This window comes from Anthonomus grandis, chromosome 4 (assembly GCF_022605725.1).
Source record: "Anthonomus grandis grandis chromosome 4, icAntGran1.3, whole genome shotgun sequence".
NCBI lineage: Eukaryota > Metazoa > Arthropoda > Insecta > Coleoptera > Curculionidae > Anthonomus > Anthonomus grandis.
The window spans coordinates 24,459,425-24,475,255 of NC_065549.1; the positions used below are offsets into that span (position 1 = coordinate 24,459,425).

General features: G+C 29.2%; 2 protein-coding genes across 3 annotated transcripts in view; one reads left to right on the forward strand and one right to left on the reverse strand.

Moving 5' to 3' along the window:
• The window catches only part of LOC126735622 (nephrin-like), a 1,136,035-nt gene that overhangs the window by 828,442 nt on the left and 291,762 nt on the right, over positions 1–15,831 (reverse strand). The gene's annotated exons all lie outside the window — the stretch shown is intronic.
• The window catches only part of LOC126735626 (venom acid phosphatase Acph-1-like), a 67,140-nt gene that overhangs the window by 26,401 nt on the left and 24,908 nt on the right, over positions 1–15,831 (forward strand). For both annotated transcript variants that reach the window (XM_050439685.1, XM_050439684.1), the window contains exon 4: positions 80–305. In XM_050439685.1, the coding sequence (XP_050295642.1) occupies positions 80–305 (226 nt within the window). The remainder of the gene's footprint in view (positions 1–79; positions 306–15,831) is intronic.

A 15,831-nucleotide genomic window follows, 5' to 3' on the forward strand; every position in this document is an offset into this window, starting at 1 on the left:
AAGATATCTTATGTAATTTCCCTAATAAAAATATATATTTTTAAAATAAAAAAATTAGTAAAATTATCTTTTATTTTAGGCTGGAAAGGTTAGAGAGTACTCCATAGGTACTCAACTTCGTGATAGATATGACACGTTTTTAGGACCCCTTTACATTCCGGACCTAATAGATTCCAGAAGTACAGACCGCAATAGAACAAAAATGTCTCTTTTGTTAGTTTTGGCTAGTCTGTTTCCGCCAAAGTGCTCAGAAGTATGGAATCCAGCTTTAAATTGGCAGCCTATACCATATAATTACGTGCCAGGTAGGTGTAATACAAGGTTTATTTTATACTGGTAAAAGAAGGTGATTTGCCACAAAGATGACCCTACGATATGATGGAAGTAACGTTATTAACTTGCAATAACAATTTTAAATCACAAGCTAAAAAGAGTTTTGTAACATTATATATTAATATATTTACCAATGCTGTCGCCGTTAAAACATAAATAATTAATTGGCAGAAATCAAAGCACTATTTTAGTCTCTGGTGATTCAATTTTTATTCCAAACCTTAAATATATTTTTAACTCAAAAGCAGGGTTTAAGAAATTTATTGATGAGTCAAAGATAAATTTTTAATGGCTTTAAAGAACCTATCAAATATAATTTAAAATTGATAGTGGTTTGGATTTTCTTTTCTTGGATATCAAAATCAACAGAGAATTTGGTCTAATTGAACTATCATGATATGAGTATAAAACTGTAAAGTATTACCTGACATTTTTTTATATATATGTTTTTTATTTCGTTGTAACACGTGAAATATATTAAAAATGCAAATACTTTATTTTGGAAATAGATGACCAAATACCATAAATTATTACAAGGCCTGTTTTCTTGGCATATAAATAGAAGATTGGATTGGGAAGTTCATATTAACGTGGTTGTATTAATAGTGCCCAGATTGCTCTATACCCTTTAGTAATGCAAACCTACGCGCTCATAATGGTTATATCCAGTCTAGACTAAGTTATGGATTTGTTTCTGGAAACACTTATAAATTCGGATAATTATTTTGTTAATTTATTGTCTCTTTTATGTTATAAATATGTACCTACTGTGCTTAGGATAGTATGAAGAAAATAATAATAATAATTATTATTATATAGCTTAAGCAAATAAAAAGTTATCAGGAAGAATTTATAATTAACAAAATCTTAATTGGTACAAGTCTGCGTATTCGTATTTGTATAATATACTTGAAAACTATAAAAGTACCAGAAAAAACTGTCGAATATGCAAACGTGAAAACATTAGTTTTATCTTTGTTTACGTGACTTTAAAAATTTAAAATCAGTTATTACTTTGTTTAAAGTCGCTCTTAATTATTGTTTTTTAAATTTGATGTATTATTTACATAAATAATGACAATATTATCTGCAAAGTTAGTTACTTTCCTAGGAGATAATTTTTAAAGGACCATTTGCTGCATTATAAGAAAAATCGACGTCCACTTTTGTAGAAAAAAAATCAAACCAAAAACTAACCTTAGCATAGAAAAAAAATCTTTATTTGTTTTTTATTTTCAAATAAATCATTAAATATTTAGTTTTTTTTCCCTGTTTTTATTTATTTGGCACTTTTCCTTAGCTGTGTAATGTCTGAATTTAAGGTTGGTCATTTAATAATCTATTTTTACTGGCTTTGATTACTTTAAAAACTTAGTGTTACATTTTGATCTTGATATTATTTCTTAATAGAGACTTGGTTGTCAAGTGATGATGAGTCTCAATCTTTTCTTATTAAAAATTTAAATTTTTATAGAAATGATCGGGTTGGGCGGTGGTATTGGTGTTTATATTAAAATTAATTGGTACAGATTATTGAGATTGATCCTAATATTTATTCTTTTCTAGAACATATTAAACTCAAGTTGTTAAGTCACTTTGATAGCATTATTTCTCTCAACATATCCGAGTGTCTATGAAGTGATCTATCTGAGGGATTTAAACGTCTTTTTAAATTCTTTTTAATTTAAATAATCCGTTGACAAACCTTTTTAATAATTATAACCTTAAACAAATAATCAACGAGCCAAGCACGAATTTCTGCCTGTGAACATCTACGTTTTTTAATATTGCTATTTTTGTAAGATAGATCTTGTACGTAAATCTAGTAGGTGAATCTCATGGCTGACGTAAGTTATTATAATATAAGTTTATTATATAAAGTAATAAGTTTTAACAAGATTTACATAATTTGCCTTTAAACAATATTTTATATTAAAACCATACTGATGACAAAATAAATGTTTTTAATGATTTTTGTCTACATTTACTTAATACACATACATGCTCCTATTAAAAGATCAAAAGGACCTAAGCCCAAAGCTCCATGGCTAACGGAGAATTTAAAAACGTTTATAAAGCGAAGAGACTTCAAAAATATTAATGATTGGCTTATATACGGAAAATTTTACGAAATGTGTCGAATAACATTTATTCTAATATTACATTGTTTTTTTCTTTTGATTTAGCTAATATGTCTGCAATTAATAAATATTTGCTTGGAATTACAAATAATGCAATTTTTGTGAAAAAAAATCTCTTTCGATGCTTAAACTGTGTAGTCCATTCAATGATAAATATAGATATATATTACACATAGTAAACTGCTAGATTGAGGAGAAATATTTGCCAGACTCATGGAAGGTATCTATTGACAAGCCATTATAAGCCATTACAAAAAGTTATTAACCCCGTTACTTTCGATGATCTTAGATTAATTAATATATTGCCTGCATTCTCTGAGATTTTTGAAAGAGTTTTGATTAATCAGATGTATAATTATTTTATTGCTAAAGGATATCTTCCTAAAAGCCAGTATATTAAAAAAAAATCAAGTACAGAATATGCTTTAGTTAACGTTATATATGATATTGTTCATGCTACCGATGAAAAAACGACCTTAATTTAACAATTAAGATCGTTTACATTATCTCCCGGCCAGGCATTAAAAATCAACCTATTTAAGTCCTATTTAATGTTTTAAAGAATAAAAGCTAGCACGTTAGTAAAATGGCTTAAGAATAGGTTAATTGGGATACTTTGTGATACGAAGCAGAACAAGTAAAGATAGTACCTTTTAACACGTGTTTTTGCCTTTTGGCATCTTCAGGGCAGAGCTCTGGTTGCCCTGGATCAATGACTTTTGCCCAAAACCAAAGAAAAAAGTTTCTGGTTGAAAAGGTCTAGTTACCTCACGCTGAAAAAGCCAAAAAGCAGAAAGACATGTCGGCCTTTACTTGTTCTGCTTCGTATCATGGAGTATCCCGATTATCCTATTCTTATACTATTTAATGGCATTTAATAAATAATATAAAATAAGCAGGACCCAAGGAGAGGACTAAAGTGATACTAGATAACACGAGGCTTAAAGTTATTCAGAGTGCGAAAAATCTTGAAGTCATTGTGGACAGTGATTTGAGATTCCGTGATTATTTAAAAATGTTATTTAAAAAATCTTATTTTTCTTGCAAAATACTTTACAGTAATCGACATAATATACTACATCTTAACCTAAGAAAACATTTATGCAAATCTCAAGTCCTTTATAGTTTTAATTACTGCATTGATGTATATAGTTTTTTTACTAATTATGAGGAGGTAGGTGTCGTAGTCAGAGAGTGCAAAATTCTTGTATATGGTTTATATATGTTCTTAGGAAGTACGACCATATTTCTAGTTGTTTTCTAGAACTAAAATGTTTTAGTTTATCTTTATTTTAATATATTTGTTAATAAACTATTGCATATTGAAGAATAACCTACTTCACTTACAGAGCGTCTTTTTCTACGAAACCGTGTTTACTCTGTTAATATCAGATTTGCAAACATGTTGACAATCCCTCGTCACCACTCCGCTCAATTTCAACGATCTTCTATTTTTAATGCTATTTTAACTTATGGCCAACTGAATTCAGAAACTTTAAGAGAACATTTTTTAAGTATTTATATAAAAGACTATTAATGCTAAGACAGGGTATTTTGTTATGTTATTATCACTATTATTATTGCGGATACACGATCTTATTTTTTATTTAACATATTATATATATTTTTCATTGGACACTGTATCTGGTTTATAATTTTGTTTACAAATAATTTTTTAGTAATTAAAGTAAAAATTAAGAATGGAATAGGGCGCTCTTATGATTCAGTACAGTAGCTAGACTGCACCATTGGAGACCGTGTACTTTATTTTAAGAATTAGTTTCTCATTTGCATTCAATTATACTTTTAATAAAAAGACTATTGTTATTATTACTATTATTAATATTATTTATCAATACTCTTACTGATATTTATTAATGTTTATCATAATGCAATAATCTATAGACCTTATAAACCAAAATAGTAATTGCAAGTAAACTAATAAAAATAATGTAAAAGAATGATTCTCATAACTATAGCAAACATTTAATATATTACTTAGAAAAGGCCTTTGTTACATATTTAACAGACATAGGATTATTTTCATTACTTTCTATTTTACGCTGAGCTCCAACGAACTTCATTTTCATATTTTATGTAACTTTTCAGATTTTTACCACTACGAAAATTGCATTTTTCAAGTGGAAAAAAATTTAAACGTATTAACAATTATTGTAAAATACAGGAGAGTTTAAAAAAAAAAGTATAATATTTAACCTTAAGCAAAGCTAATTCTAGTCATGCAAAGGCAGTAGTGCTATTCGATAAGTCAAACTGCTTCAACGAGCAAGCCCATTACAACCCCACCGCAATTATAGCAAATGGAACGTGAGTTTCGATCTTTTTTACATTAAGTGCGAAAATGGTTTTTGGCCACTTATAATTTGTGTGTAAAAAAGTAATTTGACTTAAAGTGGTCCTATCATATGCTATTAGCACGGTTATAAGTTTGATAACTGTGCTTGACCAAGGCTCAATAAGCCGCGTAGTTTCATAATAGTTTAAATTAAATTTCATGTTTGCCTAAAAAATATAATTTATGATAAAATACTCCTTTATGAAGCTATTAGGTTTTGAGATATTTGACATTCTATTATCCCTAAATAATTGTGCAAATGATTTTATATTAATAAAAGTATATATGCAGCTTCAACGCAAGATTTTTTTTACTTTTATTTTAAAATTTTTTAAAATCATGATTTAAAAATCACATATTACTTTTAAAATCATTAATAACATTATTAACAAGTGACATTATTCGGCAAATCGTTAAAAAATAAATAAAGGCAATGTCTAAGTTTATTGTTCCGTGGAACTCCTTAGTAAAAAAAAGGTGACCGGTATGTTTATCAATTTTTTTATTCGTAATATGTATTCTTTCTCTCAGTTAAATATTATTTTGATAAACTAAAAGCCAAGCTTCATAAATTTCATATTTTAGTTTAAATCCAATTTTTAAATTAATAAACTACTTTATATGATTTTTTGAGATTTATCTACATTTAATATAGTACGTCAAGTTTTAAATTGTAATTGGCGAGAACCTCTTCTAATGAACATAAATCATAGGAAAGATTCTAAAGATTTATCAGTATATATATATATATATATATATATATATATATATATACAGAGTGTTTCGGTTCATGTGGGAAATCTCTCGGATTCAGGTAGCTTATCGAAAAATAATACCGAACGTTCCTATAAAAAAAATTCCTAGAGGCCTTCTTTACGAAGATACAGCCTCCTAAAGGGCGCTGCTGGAAATTGGTTTTTCATAAATTACTTTTAAACTACCTGGTAGAATTTAATAAAAATTTTAGGTGATTAACACTATTAGGGACCTCTTAAAATGACATCCTTAAAATACATTTACCTTGTTTACTTTACCAGGGGCGGACTAGGTTGTACACTTTAATGAGTATATTTTTAACACCCTGTATGTTAAAGTCTAAAAAATATAAATTTGGATACCTTGAACCCTAGGCTAAAAAAAAGGTACTTTTGTTCATTATCGATAAAATAAACCGTTTTGGAGAAAAAAAAGTAATAAACGAGCCATTTTTTTTTTTTTTTTTTTTAATGAGATAAGTACGCTAGTTATTTAAAGAACAGAGAAATTTCGATGTAAGTCATTTAATTTAAAATAATATATATGCCTAAAAATACAGTGGTGTCCTAAAAAATACTTTTACAAAATAATTTAAAAAAATCTATGATGAGTGTATGTTTTTAAATTAGAAAAAACAACTTGCAAGTGCCAAAAACCAAATATGTAAACAAAAGTTAAATTCTTCAATACGAGCAATAAACAATGAATTATTAAAAACTTCATAAGTAGGTTCGATGTGGGCTCCGTGAACTCTAACACCACAGTCTAAAAAAAGTTGAAATCTATATACTTTGCTAACATATTCGCGGGCACGACGACACCAAGGTTTTGAGGTGACCCCATAGATAAAAATATAATGGCGTTAGATCGGGAGACCGAGGAGGCCAAGCAACAGATCCTCCTCTACCTATCCAACGGTTTTCAAAAGTATTATTTAAGTGGTGTCTTAAAGCAAGGCTAAAATGGGGTGAAGCTCCATCATGCATAAAATATATATCTCGGCGGGTTGCAAGGGACAAATCTTCTAATAAATCTGGAAGGATGTTCTGGAGGAACTCCAAATAAAATTCTTCGTTTAAACGTGGTGGCAGTTCAAATAACCCAATCAAAAAATTGCCAATAATTCCTGCCCAGATATTTATTGATTTGAATTGATGTTGATGATGAGAAATAATAGTATCACGGGGATTTTCATCAGCCCATACATGCGAGTTATGCAAGTTTTCAATTCCATTTTTGGTAAACCCTGCTTTATCTGTAAAAAGAATCGTGCTGATAAAGTTAGGGTTACTTCGCTGCTGATCTAACAGCCAGTTTGTGAAGTGTATTCTAGGAGCAACATCTCTGGGCTGTAGTTCATGCACTTTTTGTAAGTGATATGGGTACAACAGTTGTTCGCTTGAAGTACCATATGTACAATTGTTTTGGACGAATGAAGCTAAGTGGCTAATTTTCGAGTACTCGTTGTAGGAGTGTCAGCTACAGCATCTAAAATATTTTCTTATAATTGCACTGTACGTGCTGTTCTCCTCCGACCACCATTATTCTTTTTTTTTTCAAAACATCCTAAAATTGCATTAAGGAAATTTAATAGTATTACCTCATTAAGTGGAAAACAGAAACCTACCAGTTTCCCTTAGACGTTGATCAACACGTTGAAATGTTTTCTGATCCGGAATAATGTAATTGGGAAATCTTTCTTCGTACAATTTTTTTGCTTCCAATGCATTGCAAGACGCCACACCATACATAAGGTGCATATCTGCATACTCATAAAAAGTAAACTCCATATTTTGACGTAATTTAAATTAAAAGTTACTTATTTTTTTTCTCCAAAACGTTCATTTTATCGATAATGAACAAGAGTACCTTTGTTTTAGCCTAGGGTTCAAGGTATCCAAATTTATTTTTTTTTAGATTTTAACATACCTAAACGTTAAGTTAAATCACCTAAAATTTTTATTAAATTTTACCGGATAGTTTAAAAGTAATTTATGAAAATCCAATTTCCAGCAGCGTCCTTTAGGAGACTGTATCTTCGTAAAGAAGGCCTGTAGGAATTTTTTTATAGGAACGTTCGGTATTATTCTTTGATGTTCTACCTGGATCCGAGAAATTTCCCACATGAACCGGGACACCCTGTATATCAATAATTATAAATAAACTGAATTTTGGTTAAAAGAGTTTGGTTATGTGTACTTTAAGAGAATAAATTATTAAGCTATTTTAGTTATCAACGAAACGGTAATAGAATTACAAAATTGTCATATCTTGTGCTTAAAAATTCTAGAAAACCATACAGCAATAAACTTTATTTGCAGAAATTACATGTAACACATTTTTATGAGGAGATGTTACATGTACTCTCTGTTAATTTTCTATTTCTAAGCTCTAAGTTAGATAATTAATAATTAATAATTAATAGATAAAGTTTACGTTAATATTTGTGCGCTACAACAAAAATATGAAGCTACAGTAATTTAGTTTCTGTTTGCATTAAAGGCTAAATACTTGTCGAAATTCTACTAAAAGAAGAGACAATCTAATCAGTTTTAATTTTTTTTAATTACAATTGCATTATAGGTTTATGCATCTATAACAAAAAAAATTAACAGATTAAGTTAAATATAGTTTAACAACTAATTAAAAACTGAATTTAAAATAAAAACATTCTAAATTTGATAATATACAGGACTATTTTCCTATTACAGCATGAACAAGAGTTTATATTGGGACAGGGATATATTTTAAATGCAAATAGAATTTACTCACGACTTTCCAAGCAACCTATTATATGAAATATGGAGTGATATAGCAAAAACAAATATTTTCAATTTAGGAATATCCCCAAAACAACCTTAGATTTTTTTACGTTTTATGTAATCACTTCTGCTAGTCTATCTGAAACTAAGAACTATCAAAACACAAAAATTCAAGATCGTATTTTGATAAAATTTTACGGTAATATAATAGCCTTAAAAGTCATCCTATATATTTGAAATTTTTTAATTTTTCTTTGTTAGTGATTGAATAATATTAATTTCAGTAAAATATTATTATATTATAGGCATTTTAATTAAAACATCAAAACATCAATACACATTATTTTAATTAATTACAATTTTCAATACTTCTAAAATTATCATAAAATATTGACACCAGTAAACAGTATGAATGTATAGATTATGTACTACGTGTCACCAATAATATTTAAAATTAATTTAATTTTAGTTAATTTTAAAATTAACTTCTGAATTATAATTATCTGTTTGAAGGCAGTAAACATGCCCACACATTACTAATTACAAGTACTAATCTTACAATAACTGAATTATTACCAATAATATCAAGTAAGGTATATAGTTTCATAATGTTGTATTAAAAATATTCAAAAAGCTGAAAATTCTGAATCAATAATTTTATAAAAGGTGTCATTCAACAAAGAAGACTTTTTTTTTATCTTAAAGAAGACTTTGTTAGCTTATGTTAAATGTTTTTCTTTAACATAAGTATCCCAACAAATTGAGCTATTCACATTCTTTTCGATTAAATCCCTAGTAGCTTTTCAGCTCCGGGATCAATTTAACTCGTCTGACCTGATTACTTAAAGTGCCGCAAGGTTGTTGCAGTAGATTTTCGACTGAAGGTAAAAGAGAACTTATAAAGTATCTAAAAGGATCTAAAATACGCTATTTTAAAAATACCTTACTAAAATAAAATTTGTTTAAGTTTTGCAGCTTATTGAATTCGATTTGTAGCATATGATTGTAGTGAGTTGAAAAAAATTAGAGGCAGTTTGGTATTTTGAATAAAAAATTAGAGTATTTCTGTTAAAAATATTTTTTACATTGATTTATTTGGTCATATACTTGGATCTTTATATTTATTTAGGCAGCTTGGGTCTAAAGAGCAGCTACAAAACATTTTATTTTACTAATCTTTAGTTTAAGTAAAGAAACTGAAGTTTGAAGTTTAGTAGGCAGATATAGATGATTAGAATATTTCATTGTATACTATATCAATTTTAAATTAAAACCTAAAATTTGTTGATATAAATATGTCACCTTTCATACAGATTGACAAAATATTTATTCTTGCCTGTGTATCAGACCAGAAAGACATGTTAATCTTCATAATTCTTTATTTATGTTATATATGAAGTTATGGCTAAAGGTATTCTAACCATAGTATGTTAATAACTTTCAATTTATTGTAATAAAATCACTTATTTCCCTCTACACAGTCTGGTTTTTAAATTACAGTAGAACAATCGCTCTACTACAAAACTTTCTTTCGCCTAGAGAGTTATCTAGTCGAGATCTATTATCTAATATCAGTGGAAAAAAGTTTCTCAGGGGATTATAACAGGGCCCCTTATTTATTCTTCATATAGATTATTCTTTACTTCCAGAGTTTTATAATTTTGTAATTTTATTTTACAACTCATCTATATGGAAATATCATACAAATTAGATCTTGAGTTGATATCAATAATTTATTAAGACACGAAACCCTAGCTGATTTTGGAAGGAATAAATATTTTATATTGATACGTAAACATAAACCTGAATTATGCTTTACTTATTGTTAGTAAGGAATGTAAAAATCTTGATATAATTATTATTACTGTCCGAACATTCTATTTTTATGTTTCTTTATTCACACAGAAGATCATTGGTTAATTTCGGTCCTATACATGCATAGAAAAGTGTCGGTCATTGCGACCAGGATTTAGTTATCTAAATCTGTTCTGTTACGAATGTCGTATTCTGGTCTGCTAAGGTATAAAGAATAAATATTCTTTGCAAAAAATACAAAACTCTTATTTGCTTATAATTTGCGAAAGTATCATAACATTACAACTTATATAAAAACATCATAATGACTAGCTTTAAGAGGAATATAATATGACGAAACGCAAAAACACACTATGTAACACACTTTTGTCAGGAACATACTTCTTTTAAACACGTGGTTCTTAGAAAAGCCCATTGAATAATTTGGGAACGCTTAGAAGTTTATATATTATTTCTACTCATGGAAACCAATACTTTTAAAAGAAGACTGACAGGCAGAGCACGCAAGTTAGTAAAATCTAGAAAATTTAAGCTATTAATTAGATACCTCCATAAGAGGCTGACATCATAAGATTCTATCCACACCCCGACACACTTTTGTCTTAATTTAAAAAAAAAATATTTTTATACAGGATGTCCATTTAATATCGCGGTGCTCGATTGCGGCTAAACCTTAAAACAGAAAAAACCTTAAATATGGAAAATGTTAATTATGTTAGAGGGGCTACTTTTTAAATTAATTTGGTTGGTTCAGGTTGTTCCAAAAAAGCGTGGTATATAATTATTTTTTTTTTAATGGAACCACCTGGAGTCTCATTTGACTCTCTCTTTAACTCTAAAATACGTTTCCCTAAAATGCGACGTTGCCTAATTATTAACCGTTTAAAGAAATTTTCACGAAAATAAATATTTCACTTAAATTTTAATATTTACCACTGGCGCTTTTTATATTTTTGAAAAATCTATATAGGGTCCTTGGCTAAGTTCATTTTATCTTTTGAAATTCCAAAATTATTTTTTTTTTATACAAGGTGATCAAAATCGTTATTTAAATAATGATAATTTTAATTCAATATTGCGCTATTTTTTTAAATATAACACCCTGTATCTAGTAATGCTTTTTGATGGAACATTCTTTTATCTTTAATTTGATACCAAGAAGTTTACCTTTATCTCTAACCGTTTTCCCTAAATTTATACTTAAAGGAAAAATGGCATATTATTTCTTTAATAGGCATTACGACACTTACGACAGAAAACAATTAATAGATATTTTATGGAATCAAAGTATCAAAGTGCTTGTCACTCTGTTCAATTCTATTTCGAACACTTTTTAGTAAGAAAAAAAGTCAGTGAAGCGTACACTACGAAGTCTTTCAGGACGGCTATTCTGTAAACGCGTGAAACAACATTCACACGAGAAGTGGGCGGAGCTCACTCGAAAATTACTAAAAGTTTATTCTGTAAACAGGGGAGCGCTCACACGTAGCCGATCGAGAGTTCTAGCCGTGACACTGGTTCCGTGGCGTCAAAATTGAAGCTGAGATTTGGTGGCGCACGCCGTACAGTGGAACGACTAAGTGGAGATACCGCGGGACCTAATATTTTACATTTTACAAGATAATATATTTTTTTATTATTACGTATTTTTAGGTATATGATAAATGTTTTAAATATTTTTTATTATTTATTTTATTGGAAAAATATACATAAACGGTGTTTCAAATTCGTCTACCCTCAAAATACGAAAATGGATAATTTACCCCAAAGTTGCACATTATTTACTTGTAAAAGAATATGCCATACAAAAAATATATATTATATTTTATGTGGTTTTGAAGATTATTGAAAAAAAAACAAATTTTCAAAAACTTATTCTTGACACTTTTGTGGGTTATCTTGGTTGCTATGGGAAAGCTTTTGCATTGCTGTATTACTTTTTCGTAAAAATGTTAATGCCGAAAACAAAATTAGGTAGGTACCTACGCCAAATTTTTGTTGCTTATTTAAAAAATCGAAAATTTGAATGATTGATATTTTAATTTTTTCTGAGCTTAAACAGGAATGCAGCAAGAGGTAGGCATTATTCTAAATAAAATTAAGATTGTAAAATGTGAGTTAAAAATAAAATTTACCTACCTAATTTAAATACCGAATTTTTATTCTTTTTAAAACTCAAAGCGAGTATCAAAATAGTTTGGTAGTTTAAAATTTTAAATGCGTAATCTTACTATAAACTACAATAAGAACTGCAGTAAAATATTATTTTGAATCAACGCAAAATATGTGCTCAGCGCGGAATTTTTGCCATCGCGATGCGGTCGTCGCCTCGCATGATTTCGGCTTCTGTTGTGAGGTATCGATGGAAGCGGGGATAAGTGTCCAGGCTAGAACTATCGATCGGCTACGGCTCACATCGTGCGAGAAATGCGTGATCAAACTTCTACTGCTAAATTGTGAGGGAGAAGGGTATCCTAATCTAACTTCCGAGACAGGTGATGAAAATCCAAAAAAAATAGCGTTGTTTTGTTTGGTTTGTAGGTTCTGATTATAAAAAAATCCCTCCGATTATTATTATTGTGTATAATAATAACCATAATATGGATTTTGCTTTTATGTATGGTTTATTTATGGATTTTTTGCCTTTATGTTTTTCTTTAAATCTTGCCAAGACTAAAAATGAAAGGTATACTCAAAACTGTTTTTATTTACCCTAATGTTTCACCTACTTTTCGCCATTGCTTCCAAGTTTTACAGGATGCCCCAGGGAATGCATTTAGCGTTACAGTGATGTTTTCCTACAAGTTTTGGGCGTCTTTCTTTGTAAAACTATTTGAAAATAGTCCACTTTGTAGCTGGGGGTGTTTTTTTATCCACTCAGTTAGAATTTTTTTTTGTCCATTGGTCATGGGGGTCGATCGATTATACTCTGCCATTTTAATACCACATACTACTATCTAATTTCCAATTTATTAAAGTGGTAACACTAACACAGACAATTATTAATGTCTTTTAATCCGTTGTACAAAAAAATAAATAATAAATACCCGGCATCCGGTACGGTACGTGAAATGTCAAAATCCTTGTCAGGTCAGCGGCGCGTCGAACGTATGAGCGCGCGTATTCTATTGGTCGAGAATCTGGCAACGCTGTAAAAATTACATGATCGTGATGATCGTTCACCATACGGTCACTGCTATTACAGAATACTAATTTTTATACCTAGGGAGAGGAACGTGATGTGAGATCCCTCCTCTCAGGAGGAAGTGTCACTTCCTCCAAAATTACAGAATAGCCGCCCAGATGTATTACGCCTGCTACGCTTCGTGCAGTTAGAAAATCTCTCGCACGTAGGGCTGATTTGTGTTTGGAGCAGAACAGTAGTAGGTTATTTATGTTTTTGGTGAATTCTTAATGTAACTGAACTTGATGGGAGTGATATTATTTTTCTTGTGGCATTTTCCTATGGACGATTTCTGTATTTGTAAGTCCTTATTTATCTTATTCTAATTTTCGGATTTTCTACAACCGACTTGGTGAATGCCAATTCGATTTTTTCATTTAAAACTGTTTCTATTCTGGTTCGGTTTTTTGTACTTTACTGTTCCAGTATGTGATAATCATTCTCAAGTAAATATAAACGTTGTAATGCCTATAAAAAAAATATGTAATTCTCCCTTTAAGAACAAATTTAGAGAAAACGGTAGGAGATAAAGGCAAACTTATTGGTATTAAATTAAAGATAAAAGAACGCTATTTCAAAACGCGTTACTAGATACACGTTGTTCCATTTAAAAAATCAGCGCAAAATTGAATTGAAATTATTATTATTTGAGTACTGATTTTGATGACCCTGTATAAAAAAATTTTGCAATTTCGAAAGATAAAATGAACTTAGCCAAGGACTCCCAAGTTAATAACTAGGGAACGTCGCATTTTAGGGAAAACTGTTTGAGGGTTAAAGAGAGAGTCAAATAAAACTCCTATTTCGAAAAAAAAAATATAGGTAGCATTTAAAAAAAAAATCAAATTATGCACCACGCTTTTTTGGGACCCCTGTATCAACCAAATTAATTTTAAAAAATTGCCTCTCGTTTCATGTTTTAGCCACGATCGACCACCGCGGTATTAAATGAACACCCTGTATAATGCATATTCAATTTTCAATAGTTTTTCTAATGATTCCAAAACGGCAATGAATCAAAATTGTTTAAAACAAGAAAAGAATTAAAGTTAAAGAATTAAAACTAATTGAAAGGAGATATTTGACTAGAGAGTGTCAAATTTCAGTATGAACTTTTACATACTTTAATTTACTCACCTTTTATATTAGTCAAACAAAAACTGTAGATATTTTAATACAGACATCTATTTTTTTTTTCTTTCCATAAGTATTCATTTATGAAAGTCCCTAGATATTCTTTCTGTAAAGACCCCTAGTTTAATTTTTAATACACTCAGAGGAGTATTCTAGGAGTTGTAATAAATTGTAATATATGGAAGGCATTAAGAGTGACAATTTGGAAATACACAATAGATATAATTACTGACGAACCAAAAACCACTTCACCTCAAACTGGCCACACCAACTTTAGAATCTTAAAAAAGCAACTTCCTAATTGTCTGAACACCTTATCCAAATTAAAAAGCCTTACTTAGTGAAACTAATGAATCACCTTAAAGCCTTTAGAAATTTGATGCCTGTACTATTTTTGCCTAATCGTTTTTGCCTGGGGATAAAAAAAGAAGGTCGTAGGTACAATCATCAACTAGTAGCAAATATTTAAAAAACTATTATTGTCGCAAGTTAATAAAGGGATAAACCAAGATAACTAAACGAAGTAAGGCAAATTAAAATGATCGGAAAGTTTTCCTCCTACTTTACCGACTCGTAAGGTAGCTGCAGCAATCGGCTTATCCCGCGAATCTGTTAGGAAACCATTTAGATAACATACATCTTATCCTTATAAGTTGCAAATTCTTCAAAGAACTTAGTGACGATAATACAAAAAGAAGAATATCATTTCACTAACAATATTTGCTTCAGTAAAAATTTCCTAATTAATGGATTGGAAGAATAGATATAACGCTAAGAATAGCTATCCTCAGATATAGTTAGTGTATTTTTCAGCTTGCCACTTATCACATTATCTTGTTCTTTATTTTCTCTGTTAAGTATATTTTTATTTTTGTCTAATCTTTTTTTTTAATGACTAAAATCTTCCTGTCAGTTTTTTTGTTCCTTTCAATTTATATTATATGTAGTTATATCTAATGGTCTTTCGTATTTTTGTATTAGTAATTAATGTGAGTTAAAACTTTTTTTTATTTATTTACTTTTAATTTAAAGGCGCAGACATATAGTATTTATAATATGAATCTTTTTATATTTGAGAAGTGTTTTTTTTTCAAACTAACCAATCACTAATTGTAAAATTCTATTGGTAAACATATATCTGCTGTTTATTTCTTAGAGTAAAAGCAACGTAAAAAAAATTAACATAAAATATTTAAAATTTAGGATATACATCAGGAGAGTCAAATGATGCCGAAATGATGCCTTTGATAAACAGTGCTTGTTTTTGAGTATATTCTTTTGAAGTACAGTTTTTGTAATTTAATAAAAATTTTCTTCTTAAGTTGCTTTATTAAAAATATAAGTAAAGTA